This window comes from Momordica charantia, assembly GCF_013281855.1.
Source record: "Momordica charantia cultivar OHB3-1 chromosome 11 unlocalized genomic scaffold, Mcharantia_2.0 BLBB01000011.1, whole genome shotgun sequence".
Taxonomy (NCBI): Eukaryota; Viridiplantae; Streptophyta; class Magnoliopsida; order Cucurbitales; family Cucurbitaceae; genus Momordica; species Momordica charantia.
This window is the reverse complement of record NW_028275159.1, coordinates 96,593-114,980: the sequence shown is the minus strand read 5'-3', so window position 1 is coordinate 114,980 and position 18,388 is coordinate 96,593. Positions and strand designations below refer to the sequence as shown.

The window sequence follows — 18,388 nt, the reverse complement described above, 5'->3', positions numbered from 1 at the left end:
ATTTTATCGAATTTCATCTTAAACGTAGAGGGGAGTTAAAAATCTTCATCCTACATTTTAAAAATTGTTGCAAAATTGACCTAGGGTAAATTTACATCGGAAAAAAGTATAATTATTTGCGTCAAATGGATTATATAATTTGTATTTTAGTATGAAATTGATAGAATATAGAAAAAATGACATCAGAGCGAAGTTTTTTTTTTTAATCTTAAGTTTTGACATAATTATTTAATTTGGGACAGAATTAGTTAATTAGCAGAAATTGAGCGACGGCAAAAGTTACAAAACTTATTAAATCTATAGTTGAATTTGACGAAATAAAATAAAAAGTTAAAAATGAGAACCGATAAATTAAGGGTAAAAAGTATTTGAATGGATTGGTTGTCAATGACACTGCAGATGCCAGATGTAGATGCGTCCTTTGGTATTCATCCCATCATTAGGCGGTTCGGCTTTGGGGACGACGCAGGAGTGGTGCGGGCTTTGGGCTGCAAATAATGCAAGGCGCTGTTCTCTTGGCTGTACAAGCACAACCAGTCCGAGTAAAGTTGGCGAGGAGCATCAATTGCAATACCAGTAGTGGTCATCCGTCCGCCTCCGCAGGCTCAGGCACTCCAAGCCAGATGGCGGCCGCTGGTCCGAAGTGGGCTCAGAAGACTGTTACGCTGCCTCCTCATAGGCGGGGCTGTCATCTCATCACCCCGAAGGTGATCAATTGCTTATCTTCTCCCACCAAATCCACAATCTCGTATTCATTTACTGGGGTTTATTTGAATGATCACCTTCTTTCTCTTTTCATAACTCCCCGATGCTTAACCCATAGCTTCTCATCCACATCTTTCAGTTCCCCTATTACTACTTGAATTCTGAGAGTGTCGCATTCTTTTGATATATCCGAAAAAATCCTCTTATTTTCCTTTTAGTTTGAAGCAGAAAAAGAATCCTCTTTCTCGTATTTGTATATGTATTGGATATTTCTCGTGTCATCAATATTTGATATCACTAGATAAAGAACCACTTATATTCTAAAGGTGGCTTTTACCAGAAAATGAAAATCAAAGAGAAGAAGATTTTCGTTTGCAAACAGTCTTATATATATTTAAAGAATACTCAATCCCCATCCCTACATTTGTTGCACTAAAAAAAACTGCGGTGAGATTTTAAAATGGGGGGCGTTACAACTTTAACGTGCACTAAATTTTTCCTTATATTCCTGCTACTGATTTTGAATTCTGTATCAGATAATGAAGGAAATTGGACAAGACTTGGCAGAGTTCAAATGTGGCCTTGCTCATATCTTCTGTAAATCTTCTAATCCCATTTTCCTATTTCGGAGAATCATGTGTAGTTAAATTTATTTCTCGAATCATTTTATGTCTTTTCAGTGCAGCATACAAGTGCCTCTCTTACCATCAATGAAAACTATGATTCGGATGTTCGCAGCGATACTGAAACCTTCCTCAATAGGATAGTGCCTGAAGTTAGTTTGTAATTGGCACTTATCATTTTCAACTCTCATTTATTGAAACCTGTCCTATTTGACCCATTCTCTCTGTCTCTCTGTCTCTCTGTCTCTCTCGGGGGTTGTTTGCAGGGGACATCTGCTCCTTGGAAGCATACACTTGAAGGTTATCGCAATTTATTTCCTTCTACTTTATACTTAGAATTTTCCCTGTTTTTTGTTTTCTGATTTCATATGCTGAAAAGGATAATATACTGCTAAAAGGGCCTGGGCCTGGGATTTTGTCTGCTATCATAATATTGTAAGATGGTGGTGCATGGCAATGGGGGACGAGAGAATATGAAAAGTAGTATTTTATGAGAAAAGGAAGAAAAGATCAACCAACAAGGGCCAAGAATATTTACTACTTAGATAGAAACGCAGACTGAAACAAAATTTCTCTGAAGTAACCTACATGTTATATTTGTAAAAACCAAACTCACTTCTGAACCTCCATCCCATCTAAAAGATGATTGAATTGGTAATTATTATCAATAATTAAGCTTCCGATAGAAAAGGATTCTTAGACTCAAACTAACGAATTTAAATAAACTAAAACCAGGATAAAACTAATTCAACAAATTTGTTACACCTACTTCTGGAAATTATTGAATGTATCTTAGAATAATAAAATAACTAGCAAAACATGTTCTATATATAAAGAACACTATTGTTGCAAACTTTTCTTTTAGAACTTTCAAATAGAATGCAAGTGCTTCAGCATCGCGCATCCTGTTGTTCGGTCAAAAAGAAGAAGGGTTGTGCCCAGTCCTAAACAGCTCTTCCATTTTGCCTTTTGGGAATCAGATGATGCACAGAGAAAATTCATAAGAAATATAGGATGGGAGGTTTGGGAAGGCCTTTATTTTTCCTAAAAAAGTTACTCTCTGGTTTTCTAGTTCTAAAATGTTATAAGGATTGGGTATATTGACAATTTTTTTTGTCATTTTTGTTCATGCTGTCCTAGAGTCGAGCAAGCCATTCCTTTTTATATATATATATTTTGACAATGAATATGCTCATTATGCAGGTCCGGATGACATGCCAGCACATATTAAATCATCAATGTTTGGCTGTGCTCTCACGTGGGTTATTCTACATAGTTTATGGATTAAAAGCCTGGTTGACTTACAGTTCTCATCTGTTGGTATTCTTTTGCAGGATTCCAATTACAAATGGAACGTTTAATATGGGTACTTGGCAGGTACAATTTAGTAGATTTTTAGTTTATGTGTCGTGTATATATATGTCTAGTTTTTCTAACTAACAATTCTCGCTGATAGTGAGAATGATTAATTGGAGAATGACATCTTTTAAATTTCAATATTGATGCTTTATTCATTTAGAACACGATTATGTTATTGATATGTTTTGTTATGTTTTAAATTTCGAGATTTGTAATTTAGGTATGAGAACAGATTTGTAATTTATGTTATTGATATGCTTTATCAACCTTTATATGATTTGTTATGCTATTTAGAACTGAATTATGAGCTATAGCTATGTTAGTCTTATTGTCACAATAAATCCATCCAGACATCCTCCAAGGAAACTTCAATTCTTCAAGTATCTTTTTGATCCATATACCTTCACAAATTCCATACTAAGACTCTCAACTCTACTTCAACACTATTTGTGGCCACCACAAACTCTACTTCAGCACTATTTCTGGCCACCACATTTTGTTTTTTACTTCACCATGTAACTATATCGTCCATCAAAGCAATAATAATCAAAAGTAAGTCTTCTATCGGTAGCAATTCCAGCTCAGTTTGCATCAGTATGAACTTCTACTTCAGTACTTCTAAGTGGTTATTCTTTTTTAATAAAATACCTTTTCTAAGAGTTCCTTTCAAATATCTCAAAATTTTGTAGGTTGTTTCTAAATGAGTCTGTCTAGATGCATGCATAAATTGACTTACCATGGGGGCTTTCTCATCCTCGGGCCTTTGGGCTGTTTCTCTCTCTCTCTCTCTCTCTCTCTTTTTTTATTTATTTTTTTTATGACAAGTGTCTATTTCCTAAAAAAAAAAAAAGGTTCAGCAGGGGTTTTTGCAATCCTACAACCAAGTAGTCTTGTTTCTCCAAGTTAGTCAAAAACATATTTTCTTTGGTTAACAAAGATACATTTCTTTAAAACTCCAATCTCTCCATTACCTTTCTTTTAGAGTAGAAGGAAATTTAAACGCCTAAGGTCTTTGAATTAGGATGAGCAGCTGCATTCGAATTTATTGGAAGCCTTTAATGAGGAGAGAGAAGGCAAATGCATGATCTATTCGAGGAATTCCTAATTTAGAAGGGGAGTTGAAACGTCATTTAAAAGAAAGGGATTTAAATTGTCTCTCTCAAGGGGTGATTAATTCAACAAATGAAAATATAGCAAATCAAGAGCCGTTACAAGATTTCTCTGTTTGAAGATATATGCTCTGAAGTTAGCCTCAGTAGTTATGCCTCTTCCCACATTTCAAATTCAATAAATTCTTCAAGTGAAGTATTATGTGAACAATCCTTCGCAGAAGAATTTTATGTTCGATGAGTTTCAGGAAGTTGAAAAGTCTTGATTAATTCCTCCAATCCTGAAAGAAGTTGGTATTACCCTTGTTAGAGTATAGATATTAGTATATTTTATATTCTTGTATTAATATTAATTTGTCCTTTACCTTCTCCTTATAAGATTAGGTCAACCTTATATATTTATCTATATATATAGACTTTAATAATGAGAATATATTAGTGTTTTTGAGGCGCAAGGTGCACCGCAAGGCAACAAACCCTTTGATCGCCTTGAGGCGAGAGGCGATACAAAGGCGACGCCCGATTGAAGCGAGGCGCACCTTAATAAATAAGTAAAAATTATGTATATAGTGCTTAAATTACCTTAAAAAATCAATACCAAAATAGTAAATGTCAACAATACAAAAAATCAATACCAAAATATCAAAAATACTTTAGGTGAAAATATTTGGTGCAAATAAATTTTAACTTAAATAATTAAGAAAAATTAAAAATATAAATTTAAAAAGAAATTAATAAAATTAGTGGTTAAGTAGAATACTAAAATTAAATCATAAATTAACTTAAATAAAAAAAAAATTATTGCAATCTTTCCCTTTCGCTTCCAAATGGCAAGATAAAATTGCATGCAATTGATGTGCATGCCTTGAAAACGTAAAAGGAATAGGAAAAGTCTCAACCAAGCATCAAATCCCCATATCTTTTAATCTATTTTTCAATTCTTCTTCTACTTCTACTTTTCCAATTCCTCCTCTTCTTCATCTCTAATTCTTCTTTCATGATTCTTCTTCTTCATCTCTAATTCTTCCTTTCCGAGCACCTACGTCGCCCTGAATACACATTCATAGGTGAAACTAAATATTTTGATTGTCTACGAAGAAGGAGAAGGAAGGCATGATGGCTTCATATCGTGCAATGAGTGGGGACAAAGGCGGTAGCAATGGCAGCAACAAAGGATGAAGCGGTGGTGAAAGAGGAAGACTTTCGTGTGGGTATTTCGATTTTTGGGTGTGGGTTTGCATCTTTTTAGGGCTTCTTTTGTGGGTTTTTTAAAATTATAACAAAAAAAAAAAGAGTCGCCTCGCTTCAAAGAGGTGCTTGCCTCACCTTATGGCGATGGCGCCAAGGCGCAGCAAGGCGCATCCAGGCCAAAACGCCTCGCCCCTCGCCTTAGGCGAGCGCCTGGGCGCGCCTCGAAAACACTGGAATATATCACATTGGATTCTCTCCAACCTTAGTCTCTACATGGTATCAGAGCTCTAGGTTTTGTGCCCATTAGAGTTTTGTGCCCATTAGGGTTTTGTCCCTTAGGGTTCTGTTCATTGCTATCCAACTCAACTGACTACCACCGTCACCGACCACCACCACCGCTGTTTACTGATTCGCCAATGCTGCTGTTTTCCAATTGCTGTTCGTGGGTTTCGTCTCGCCGCCAATCGCCGTCGTTTTCGCCGTGTGCTTTCGTCACCACCAGTTGCCACCCGTCGCCTTCGCCCCTCTGGTTGTCGTGGGATAGCACTTAGGGTTTCTAGTTTTAGAAAACTCCTAATCCGGTTTGGTTCCAGCAGTTTGATTCATCTGTTTTGTTTGGTTCGGGTGGTTTGGTCTGGTTCTGTCGTTTTGTTCAAATAAGTTCGTTTGTTTGTTATGGCTGATAAGAAATCAATCGTAACTTCTGAGGTGATCCCAATGATATCAAAAATCACATAACACAAGTTGAATGGAGCACGAATAGATTGTTTGTCTAACAAGTTGGACATGATTAATATAAATGCACCAACTTAAGGGGGAGTGTTAGAGTATAAATATTGGTATATTTTATATTCTTGTATTAATATTAATTTGTCATTTACCTTCTCCTTATAGGATTAGGTCAACCTTGTATATTTGTCTATATATATAGACTTAAATAATGAGAATATATCACATTGGATTCTCTCCAACCTTAGTCTCTACAACCCTTATACCAACTTTGTCAACAAAATGAAATATTATCTTGGAACATCTGAGGTCTTGGTAAAAAGAAGCAGAAGCTGACAATAAAGAACTTTATAAAGAATCATTGCCCGGATATTGTTCTCTTTAAGGAAACCAAGGTGCAGCAAATTGATAAATCTTTAATCAAAGGCCTCTGGAGTTCGAAAGACATCGGTTGGTCCTCAATTGGTTTAAGTGGCAAAGCTGGAGGCTTATTAATCATGTGGGATGAGAGCAGATTTTGTGTCAAGGAGCTATTGGAGGGATGCTTTTCATTAACCATTTGTATTTCCTTTTCTGACTCTAATGAGATTTGGTTAACAAATGTTTACGGTCCATCCGATTATCATGAGCGAAAACACTTTTGGTTTGAAGTCTGTGATGTCTATAGCTATTGCGGAGATATTTGGTGCATTGGTGGTGATTTTAATGCAACAAGATGGTCATCCGAAAGATCTTCTAGCGGGCGAATTTCGAATGCCATGAAAGCTTTCAATTCCATTATTGAGGAATTAGAACTTCTGGAGGTGCCCCTTTCCAATGGTAAGTTTACATGGTCTAAGGCTGGTAATGGCTTCGTTAACTATTTGATTAACAGGTTCTTAATCTCTAAGGAGTGGGACAATCTTTTTGGCAACACTAGAGTCTCAAGGGCCAAAAGGGTCAAGTTAGATCATTTTCCCCATTTGCTAGAAGCAGGAGATTTATCTTGGAGCCCTTCTCCTTTACGGTTCTACAATTCTTGGCTAAAAGATAAGGAGTGTACTCGTATTATCGAAGAAAAATTGGCAGCTGGTACTTCTTATGGATGGGCTAGATTTCCCTTTCTTCCAAACTGGGAAATCTAAAGGCACCTATTAAACAATGACATTTGAAGAATGAAAAGAAGAAAGAGGCGAAAGAGGAATAGATCATCAATGATATATTCTCCCTTGATCTCTTAGAAGAATGTTTTGGCTTATCTTCCGGTGAACGCGATAAGCATTGTGCCCTTCAAAATGACCTTCTCAACATTTATGTTGAGGAAGAGAGGACTTTGATTCAAAAGTGTAAAGTTCACGGGTTCATGAACAAGGAAAGGTTGTGATTACAAAAGAATTTCATGTAATTTATTCACTACCAAGAAGTAGTGCTGTATGTCACAACCATACTAGTAGAGAGTAGGTTGTGACGCCCACGTAGTGTGCAAGTGTCAGCGACAAGCATATGTCGCCCATCGGGCCATGTCAAGGGCCGAGAGTGAAGTGCCGTGATGCGACCAAGGAGGATGGTGCATCACCTATCACACCATATGGATGTGCTCAAGAATGCCTAGAGAAGGCATATGCAGAATGCAAAGCGAAGGCGACGTCAGTGGTGTCGGTGACAAGCTCAACGGGGGCCAGTTGGGGCCCCGGGCCACGACCCTAGAAGTTGGGGTTCCGTCGAGAGTTTGGACGAGCGGCTTTAAAGTTAGATGCATATTAGTGAGATATGTAAGCACGCCAAGTTTCGTGTCAATCGGAGTTCAAACGTGCACTCTACGTTGGCGAGTGACTCCTCGCCACTTTCGACGTTCATTCCTGCCAAGTCAAGTTTGCCTTAGAATGTACCTTAGGGGGAGGCATGGTGTTGGCTCTCCACCACCCCTGGGCCATGTTAGGGCCTAAGTGAGCCACCCCATGGCACATGCGTGTGTCATGGCGAGGGCGAGCGTCTACAAGACGAGTGTCTTGGGCGACTTCCGTCGAGGATAGAAAACTCGAGGACAGTGTCGGGCGGCACGGGTGTGCCGGCATTGCGCCTCGGTCCATGTGTCGGAGGTTGCACCACGGGGGTCCCTATGCGGTACGGTATGCTCAAACGACACGGCACGAGCGCAAGAGTCGTCGTGCCACGATAGTGTCCGGATGGCTGGATGTCCGGAAGGTCCCGATCATTAAGACAAGCACATGGGTCGGTTCTCGGTATGCGTGTCCAAGTGAGCAGTGAAGCCCGATGACATCCCGAGACTCGGGGTGGCATCCTATAGTACCGGTGTCACCCGGTAAGTGAGAAAAAGCTAGTCTTGGCCCGGTAAGCGGCAAGACTCATCCCGGTTGCCAAGTTTAGTCATTCATTGTCCGGAAGTCGGCAGGAATCATCCCGGCAGTACCCGGTAAGGCCGTTTAGCCCGTTATTGACTAGTTTCTCGGCAGGAATGGTCCTAGAGACGTCCGATGGGTCCGATAAGCTAGTTTTGACATAGTTAAGCGGCAGGAATGTCCCGGTTGTACCCGGTTGGCGTTTTAAGCTCGTTCTGACCCCGTTATTGGTCAGAACTCATCCCGGTAAGGTCCTGGCTCATCGTAGGAGCGGGACGGTCGAGTGACCGAGAACCAAGATGGTTGAAAACAAGTTGCGACGTCGCGTTCAGAAGACCTTGGCCTAGAGTAGAGGCAAGGTAGAGCTGTGGGACTTGGCCTAGTGTAGAGGCAAGCCGGCTAGAGTCGCGTTAGAGTTTAAATGCACGTACGGGCGACGTGCATTGCCGAGTCAAGTGAGAATTCCGCTGTAAGTGAAGCTCGGTTGAGGAAGAAAGAACCTCGCCTAAGGTCCGACGAAGCCACAAAGGGGCGTGAAAAGTGGATTGGAGCTAGAGTTCCTCGTAAGGCTGGCCATGGTCCAGCTTTGATCATGGCGCCGCACGGTTGAAAAACGTACGACCGTGACACTGTACATCCCTACAAAAAATGTAAAAAGGAGTAGTTTTATCCTCAAAAACTCGGGAGTTCCTTTCTAGCCAAAGGTGCCACAAAAGTGCTCTTGAAGCACACTTTCAAAGAAATTTAACCCTTTTAGGAAGCATCCACCCATGAAGAAATTCAGAAAGCCAATCATCAATTTGTTTTGGGAAGCATGTTGCCACCCCGGAAATATCTAGGAGAAAATACCAGCCTCTTGCTGCAAACTGATAGTGAGTAAAATTACGATCAATGTTCTCACTACTTCCATTGCACAAACTGCACACTGAGGGGGAAATCAACCAAGTTCGGTACTTCTTTGGAGCAAATCATGTGTTTTAAGACTTCTATGTGCCAGAGACCACAGAAACACCTTAATCTTCTGTGGAGCTTTGAAATTCCAAACCGCCAAAATGAGAGGGGATTTTAAGGACGGGTTGCACTCCACCATGTTGAGACAAGTCGAGCGTGTGGAAAAAAGCCCTCCTTTTCCTAGGGACCAAGCTACACGGTCCTCTCCTTCCCCTAACCTCACCACATCGATAGTGTGAATAAGGTTAATCCAGCTATCCACTTCCCAATCAAAAAGGCCTATACGAAAGCCTAAGTCCTTCTCACTCACTCCAACAAGCAGCAAATGTGGCCTCTTTTTTTTGGTGGAAATGTTGAAAAAATCAGGGAAAACATCATTTAGGGGCCTCTCTCCATCCAAGTATCCAACCAGAATCTTGTACGATTCCTCTTTTGCACTTTGAAGGTAAGAAATTTGGAGAAGAAGGTGCTGTTTTTTGCAATCTCATACCATGGTCTACCTTTAGCACTCCCCCCCGGGGGAGTGCCCCACTTCGTTTTTGTCTTCTCCATAAATATTGGCCATCACCCTTCTCCATAAGGCGTGGGGTTCGTGAGTGAATCTCCATAACCACTTGAGAAGAAGGCTATTATTTTGTTGCTATAAAGCCCCTATACTGAGTTCACCAAACTGCAAGGGGAGGCTAGTTTTCCCCCAATTCACCAGGTGGTTACACAAACCTTTTGAAATCCCCCCATTCCAGAAGAAATTTCTAGTTAAGCTCAATTTCTTTAGCCACCCCCTTTGGAGCTTTTAGGAGCTAGAACAAATAGAGAGGTAAGCTAATAATCACCGACTAAGCTAGAGTTGGCCTACCCCCTTTTGAGAGAAGGAGATTCTTCCACTTTTCAATCATTTTCTTCACTCTGTCAATAAGAGGTTCCTAAAACGACTTCTTAAAATTTCCTCCTAGTGGGATGTCGGATCCTCTCCACTTTGCAACCCATGTCTTCCTCCACATGAATCCCTATTAGAGAAGTTTTCCCCAAATTCAAAGACAACCCCGAGGCTTTAAGAAAAATGTCCAGGACCATCCACCATCTATCAAGCATTCCAAGGTCATTTTAGCAGAAAATTATTGTATCGTCAACATGTTGTAAGTGAGAAACGTTCACCTCATGTCTACCAACCCCAAAACCTCTGACCAGTCTTCGTTGGTTGCAAAATGAACCATACGGCTAAAAGAATCACCAATAATCGTGAAGAGAAAAGGGGAAAAAGGGTCCCTTTGCCTCAATCCTCTTTTTGCCACAATCTTACCCCTCGATTTGCCATTTATGATAATGGAAAAATTCGCTGAAGATAAACAACTTTTAATCCAATTTCTCCACCGAGGGCCAATGCCCTTTTGCTCCATAACCGCATCGAGGTACATCCCATCCACCTTATCATAGGCTTTCTCGTAGTCCAGCTTAAGAATGAAACCAGATTTCTTCCTGTTCCCAACCTCCCATTGTCTTAGAGGCTAGGAGAATAACATCTATGATTTGTCGACCCTCTATGAAGGATGATTGAGCATCGTGAATAATAGGTAAAACTTTCTTAAGCCTTTCTGCCAACACTTTCGAGATAATCTTGTATAGCGAAGTCACAAGGCTGATCGGTATATCTTCCCCTACCTTCATTGCCTTCGTCTTCTTCGGGATCAAATAGATATACGTCTTATTTGTACTTCGGTCGATGACAACATTCCTAAAAAAATCTTGGAACACCCCTAGCAAATCTACCTGGAGGACGTTCCATGACTTTTTAAAGAATTCATTTGTGAAACCATCCGGACTTGGGGACTTCAAATTTCCCAGGTTAAAATCCGCTTGTCGAATATCTTCTATATCAAAAGGTCTTTCAAGCCAAGCTTTCCAATTCTCCTCAAGGCCACCCCATTGCAAATTTTCAACAAAAACTGATGCCCAGAAGTATCCCCATATAAACGTTCGTAGAACCTTACTAGCTCCTGCTCAATCTCCTTTTCTAAGGTAAGCAAATCCCCCGAGTCTGTTTCTAGCATTGACATGCTAAATTTAGACTTCATTGCCGACGCCCACCTATGGAAAAAGCTGGAATTCTCATTCCCTCTTTCAATCACAGCAGCTTGCATTTTTTAGCCCACTTTCTTTGTTCACTGATAATTAGGCTCAAGTAGGTCTTTTTATGTTCCTCCCTGTCTTTCCTCTCAGCTTCATAAATCAAGCCATTCTAATTTATCAAGAGCTTTGATTCTATTTTCACGATTCTTTAAAGCATCTTCCACCACCCCAAAGGTCTCTTTGTTCCACTTCTCAAACAGAACTTTAAGAGCTTTCGATTTCCCCATAAAAGCATATCTCAACCAACCTTCAGAAGGGAGGGATGTCCACCATGATTCTACGTTTTCCTTGAGAGTGGGGTGGTCTAACCAATGTTCTCAAAATGAAAAGGGGAAGGTCCCCATTTCTTTAGCTTTAAAAATAGGGGAAAATGGTCCAATGTCGTTCTTGGGAGCCTAATTAACTCCACCTCTTTGAAAGCCTCCCCCCAATTATGAGAGAGGAAGAATTTGTCTACGCAAGTTGCTACTGGTCTCTCCCAACCGTCGGACCACGTAAAAAAACCATTCTTCATGGGAACGTCAACCAAACTCAACTCGTTGATCAACAAGTTGAATTTCTTCATACTTCTAGTGACTCTTCCCCCATTTAACTTCTCTGTTAATCTTCCCACCACATTAAAATCCTCTGCTAAACGCCAGTTATCAGCACACAGGCCATTGAGATCTTGCAGCTCCTGCCTAAGGTCATCTCTTTCTTTATAGCTAGAAGGCCCGTAGACTCCTGTAATCTAGCCAAAGAAACTATCTTTGACGTTAGCATAAATAGAGACCGAGAACGAATCTATCATGGAATCCTACACTTGCACCGAATTTCGGTTCCACATGACAAGAATTCCACCAGCCGACCCTACAGCTTCTAGCTCTGCCCACCCTAAATTTTAGTGAAAGTTTCCTTTTTCTTGCTGTAAAAAATCTGTGGAAAAAACTTTGTTTGCATTAGCTTTTTTCAACCAATGAAGCTTGTACCTTTGGATCAAGTTCATTTCTTCTCAAATATGCAAGTTTGCAAGATCACATTTTAGAGCCAAACAAAGATTAATTTCTTCCCGAGAAATATTGCTATTCTCCTCTTTTGTGTTGATCCACATAATGTCTTTCACTATGGAAACTCTCTGTTTCTTCTCCTGTTCCTTTCTGCCAAGTCCCAATCCATTCTTTAAGCTTGACTTTCACGTTGCGGAGCTTCGATGAAATAATGGAACCTGCCCTACCTGATGAAGAGAATCCTCTGCAATGATTTTTTAATGATCTGTTTGCAAGCTGTCAAGTAACCATGAAACGAAAAGGAGAAGGCCCCATAAGAAACTGCCTTGAATAATGGGTAAATGATCCGAAACAACTCTTGAATTATTAGTTCCAAGCAACATCCTTCAGCTTCTTTCTGGTATGCAGCTAAGTCCTAAAGTTTGGCTCTTTTCGGTCAACGGTATTAAAGCTTTACTATCAGAATTGTGGTTCAAAAGAAATTAAAGGATTTTTTAGGGCAAAAGCAAGTCCTTCGCTGTTTCAGCTTAGCTAAGTTCAAAGCTTTTCATTGGTGTTCTTTCTCAAATTTATTCTTTAATTATTCCCCTAGCCTTTAGTTTCAATTCTTGTTTTCATCTTTTATCTTTTTACCTCACTCCTTTGGGAATTTGTCTCTTTAAACAGTTTTTGTTCCTTTTTATTCATCAATAAAAAGTTTGTCTCTGGTTAAAAAAAAAAAAATTGTTCTTCAACTCTGTGCGATCTCGATAATTCAATTTAAAGCATTTGGTCATATCCTCACCCTGGCCTCATATTTCTTGTATTGGCGAAGCACCTTCCAATACTGGTCTCATATTTCTTGTATTGGCGAAGCACCTTCCAATAATTGCTAGTTGTTGGTAAATATCCTCATCGATTATTATCCCTGTACAATCTCTCTCTTCCACTAAGAATTAATTCATTTTTCCATTTTCTCGCTTTTGGCATTTGTAGATTTAGTTATAGATTTTATTTATTTTTGGATATCTATAAGTATTTCGGTTAGCTTGTGCACACCTCGACTAATCTCATGGCACAACCGCTTGACCATACTACATTTGGTTGCCAAGGGAACTCTTAGGATATTAAATCATAGATAGGTGGTCACTATGATTCAAACCCATTACCTCTAAGCCCTTTACTATTTACAATGGCCTTAATTAACCACTGGGCCAACATATAATAGTTCAAAATTAGCTATAGATTAATAGGCAAGAATATTAAATTTCCCTTTATACGTATAGAAAAGAGAGGTACATAGTTGACAAACTTTTGAGAGGTCAGTTCTCTCCACAATTTTGAGAGGTCAGTTCTCTCCACAATACACATATGACCGTGATCCCATATTCTAGGAAGCACAAACATGGTGTGGTTTCTTTTCCTTTCAATTTATAATCATTCTATTTCTTCATTTCTTCATTGCACCGCAATCACTCCACCACCCATTTCTCCTTCATTGCACCACAACCACCCCTCCACCCCTACCAGCTTCTCCCTTGCCTATCACTAATGCAAGCCACCGACACTAATAAACCCAGGGACCCAGTTTCTTTCTCTCGCTAATCGCTGGATCAAACCACCAGCACTAGCAACCTAGTGAACCAGTTTCTCTTTCTCTCGCCACCGCAAGCCACTACCCACCCGCACCAACAACTGTCGTCCCAACTTCTCTCTCTCTCCCTCTCGCGACCACAATCGAAAGAAAAAAAAAATCGGTTAAAATCGAAAAACCAACCAACCGAACCAACCAGTCAGTCGATCGGCTTAAGCAATGTTTAAAAAAATTCGGTTTTCATTTCGAGAACCAATGGGTCGGTTTTGGCTAAAAACCGGACTTCGATCGACCGGTGATTACCCTAATGCAATCTCTCTCTTCCACTGAGAAATAATTCATCTTTCCATTTTCTCGCTTTTGGCATTTCCAGATTTAGCTATAGATTTATTATTATTGTTATAATATACATTTTTCTAGATATCTATGAGTACTTGGGTCAGCTTGCGCACACTTCGACTAATCTCACTGCACAACTGCTTGATCCTAATATATTTGGTTGCCAAGGGAACTCTTAGGATATTCAATTTTAGATAGGTGACCACTGTGGTTGAAACCTATTATCTCTAAGCCCTTTGCTATTTACATTGGCCCTGATTGACCACTTAGCCAACCTAAGATAGTTCGAAATTAGCAATAGAGGCAAGAATAGTAAAGTTCCCGTTATTTACGTATAGAAAAGAGATGTACATAGTTTGCAGACTTTTGAGAGGTCTGTTCTCTCCACAATACACATATAAACACAATACACATGTGACGATGATCCCATATTCTAGGAAGGACAAGCATGGACACGCAACACAGATACGACATGACACGGAACGACTACATGTTAATTTCTAGAAAAGTAGGACACGACACGCTGGGATACATTAATTTTTTTTTATGAAAAAAATATGTGCGTATTTTGATATATTATTAATATTTAAGATTGTTATGAAGGAGAACAAATGAAGGAGTGTGAGAAAATGCAAGTGAGGAAGATGAAACGGAGGAGAGAAGAAGAAATGGGAGAGAAACTTCTGGAAAAGAGAAAGAGAAGAAATTGAAAATGAAAATAGAATCTGGGAGAAGAAATGGAGGAGAGAAACTTCCGTAAAGGAGAAAGAGTGGAAAAAATGCCACGGAGGAGGAACTTATGAGAAGGAGAAGGAGAAGAAATTAGAAACGGAAGAAAAAACTAAAAAGAAAACCCTAGTGGTTTGGGCTGGGTTTTTAAAAAAAAATTCTCTTAATGACCTGTGTGTCCCTCCCCCCTTCCCCTGTCCCTGCCTGCTGTGTTCCATGGTGTCCGGCGTGTCTCAAGCAAATCTGATTAGAAAAAATAGACGCGTGTCCGAGCATGTCGGTCTTCGACACATGTCTGACATCGACACTTCGCCATTTTTTAGCGTGTTGGTGCTTCCTACCCACTATTTTCTAACTATCATACCTTATTACTATTTACTATTATAACTATCCAATAACTTCCTTCTAACTCTCTTGTAACTACCCATATAATACATATATCCTAGTAACTCCCCCGTACCCTTCCCTTTGATAAGTAAAATGGATCGGAGGAGTGATTTGTCCATCATATGTCGGGTACAAAAATGTTCAAACTTGAAGAATCGATAGCATTTCTATTATTACTGAGGAATATTAGGAAGCTTTCCCTTATTCATGAGGGTTGGACCGGGACTTTCCTTTACCCTAGTGTTCCTGCTTATCTCCACTTCCTCCACTTCTTTCAATGTGCAAGTTAGCAAGCAAAAGTATGTAGGTGACTAACTAACAGAATTCTGTAATTAGCAGCCTAACCACTCCATCAACTACACCAGCCTTATGATGAACTCTTTTTCTTTCGTGCTTATGTTAATCATGATAAGGACTTATGTTGAGCCAGAAAATTAGTAGTGTTGTTTAATTTGATTTTACTTTTCATTATTGTAACCATTTGAATTGGTTGTAATACATTTGTTTTTGCATATTTCTGGTCCTTAAGTTTATATGATTCTTTTAATTTGATTGAATTTGAGGTAATGCCTAAGGGATCAGGATGCCGCATTGCAGGTTTTAAGGATCGGAAGTTGACTATATCAAATTTTGTTGCATTTACTAGAACTAGAGAGATGAGATGGGGAAGGGTTGATGAATAGATTGGGAGTTCGGATGGGGGGGTCTCTATGCTTGGTTTAGCGTGACGAATGGATTTGTAAATGGAAGGCTACATTCTACGACAGATGAAATTGTTAATTTAAATTTAAAGGCTAATTTTGATTGGGCTTTGGATGCTTCAGGGAATATGGCTTTGTGAGCACCGAGACCACCCCACTGCACGCAATGTTGTGGTCACCCTGAATGGAATTTAGGAATATGCTAAGAGTTGGAGCTTCTGTCCACCCCTCCATTTCCCATGGTTGTATCAATGTCAATAATAAACTATGTCTCGCTTACCATCTCGGCAGACCTGGACTGACTTGGACCATGTCAAATCTCTGTATACCTTATCACTCAGGTTCTATAATATACTCCTTTCGTACTATACCAGTTCTACAAGAAAATTTTTGATGTAGAAAGATGAAAGCGAATGCGAAAATGGAAATAAATTGGATTGGAAACATGCTCAAAAGTAAAAATTGGAGGGATCGACGGATTGTCGTCTTTTTCTGGCGCAATTGAATTAAAACAGCCTATTCTTTTAATATCACTGCGAGTGTGACAATGGTCACGTTTTATGTGTGGACTTGACTTTGGGGGTTTAGTTCTCAACTTCCCCTATTCCATATTGGGGGGCATGTCCACATTGAATTACAGGATCGGCATGTTGACTATATGGACTTGACTTCGGGGGTTTAATTCTCAACTTTCCTTATTCACTTAAATTGTTATTTTGAATTTTTAATTTATTACATACCTTCGTTTTTTTTTATTTCATTGGTTTGGTGCACTAATTTTTCTTTCCTTCATTTTTACACATCATATTTATTAGCTATTATAATATAACTTCAATGTAATTAATCGATCAATCGATCTTAATTCTCTTTAATACATGACCATATATTTCACTTTTTATTTATCCTATTTCTTTCCATATATTGATTTTGATACAACATATCTATTGCCTATTTGCTTCGTATATTGGTTTAGATACAACTATATATTGATTTTTTTATATGTTCATTTTTTTGCTTTGCAAGTTTGTTTCTCTATTACCAACTTTTCCTTGTCCTTTTACTAATTTTCTTATGTAACTTCTTAAGATGGTTGGATCCTTTGTTCATGTTGGATCTTCCTTCAAAATTAAAATTTTGAAGTACTAGAAACAATGTGAAAAATAAACAAGGTATTTCAATAACCAGTGTAATACCCACAAATTATGAAAAATACGTTGAAATAAAAATCCCGGAGATGTCTAATAGCTAAGGTTGAGTATTTAAAAAAAAAATCTCATAAATTTAGGAAGAGTGGGTATCTCCTCTATTCGGTTTTAACTTTTACAAAAAATGTTAAAATGCTAGATTATCAATGGAAAACATAAAACTGTTTTAACTAGTCTTTTAAAATGGATTTATTCAAGGATGCTGCATTTTTTAAAACCGAAAGATATAAAAATACAAAATCTTGACACTTAACCACAGGTCCTACAAAAATTCGTTTAACTCCATTTTCTACCAGCATTCTCAAAAAATAAAAAAAAAATAAATAAAAACAAATAGAACACCATTTTCTAGAAAGCATACATTGCAAACATACATCGTTGTAAACTCTTCATAATGAAGGCATATCTTCGAATTCTTACCCATGCTCTTCACTCTTTTGGGTAAGTGCACTCTTCCTTCTATGAAGTCGTGTAAATAGTTATATCTAACGCAATCTCTCAAGAGTGACCGAGCTAAGAGTACTCACTTTCAATCTCTTTCCTACAGTTGTTTTTAGATTAAATATGAGTCTAATGGTTTTTTTTCCAGGTTTGTAATTATAAAATACCAAATTTAAATCAACATATGTGTGTATGAATTTGAATTCAGAACTTTTTTATTGGAGATAGATACTTCGACCAGTAGAACTATGTTCAGGTTGATTCATTTTCACTGATTTTTGAACTTCTACCTAATTAACCTTTTAATGAACGATCAATTTTTAACTATTTATTTTTAAGCATCTCATAACTTAGATTATATGGTGTTTGAAATGACTCATTATAAGAATAGAAACCATGAACTAGTTGAAAGAGCATGATTCTTTTTTTTTTTCTCTTTTTAACAAATGATGAAGTGTCATTTCAACTAAAAGAAACCACGTCTGAGACATTGAACAACGTTAGAGAGCCCGAGGTTAACCATTTTGTCAAAGGATGGACATGTTTAAAGAAGCAATTTCTTTAGCAATTTAATAACGTTATTCGAGTTCCTAGAAATTCTCCTCCCGTAATCCTAGTACAATTCTACAAATCTACTGGAGATATTTCGCCATCTCGATCCTTGTTGAAAATTTTTTTGTTAATAAAAAATGATATTTTGAATTAATCTTAAAGAGGATGTACTGAAGAAGATGAGATATCTCCGAAGAGCCAAGGGCCGCCACTGCATTATACCAAATAATTCTATGATTGGTACATTTTAAAAGTAAATCCATGTCTGTACCAAGCTCAAACATCGAATCAAAGTATTTATCGGTCAAACTAGAGATTTTACCTTTAGTATATTATTATATT

At 38.6% G+C, this 18,388-nt stretch overlaps 1 protein-coding gene across 2 annotated transcripts; it reads left to right on the top strand.

The window, feature by feature from the left end:
• Positions 1–399: 399 nt before the first annotated feature.
• LOC111019630 (secondary thiamine-phosphate synthase enzyme) lies at positions 400–16,376 on the top strand. 2 transcript variants are annotated; one of them, XM_022296137.2, is made up of 7 exons: positions 400–707; positions 1,242–1,302; positions 1,386–1,480; positions 1,595–1,628; positions 2,532–2,586; positions 2,663–2,705; positions 15,745–16,376. In XM_022296137.2, exons 1-7 carry the CDS (start codon positions 498–500, stop codon positions 15,763–15,765), a joined length of 519 nt encoding a protein of 172 aa, XP_022151829.1. In that variant the 5' UTR covers positions 400–497; the 3' UTR covers positions 15,766–16,376. The 2 variants fall into 2 exon arrangements, with proteins under 2 accessions (XP_022151829.1, XP_022151749.1); XM_022296057.2 differs by having other exon boundaries at positions 402–707; positions 15,972–16,376.
• Positions 16,377–18,388: the final 2,012 nt, after the last annotated feature.

What these genes read in the sequence shown, in the direction of transcription:
- LOC111019630 (XM_022296057.2), top strand. Translation starts at nt 498, where the DNA reads ATGCAAGGCGCTGTTCTCTTGGCTGTACAAGCACAACCAGTCCGAGTA. An exon ending in TGGCCTTGCTCATATCTTCT is followed by an intron (nt 1,303 to 1,385) that starts GTAAATCTTCTA and finishes ATGTCTTTTCAG; the next exon opens with TGCAGCATACAAGTGCCTCT. An exon ending in TTGGAAGCATACACTTGAAG is followed by an intron (nt 1,629 to 2,531) that starts GTTATCGCAATT and finishes CTCATTATGCAG; the next exon opens with GTCCGGATGACATGCCAGCA.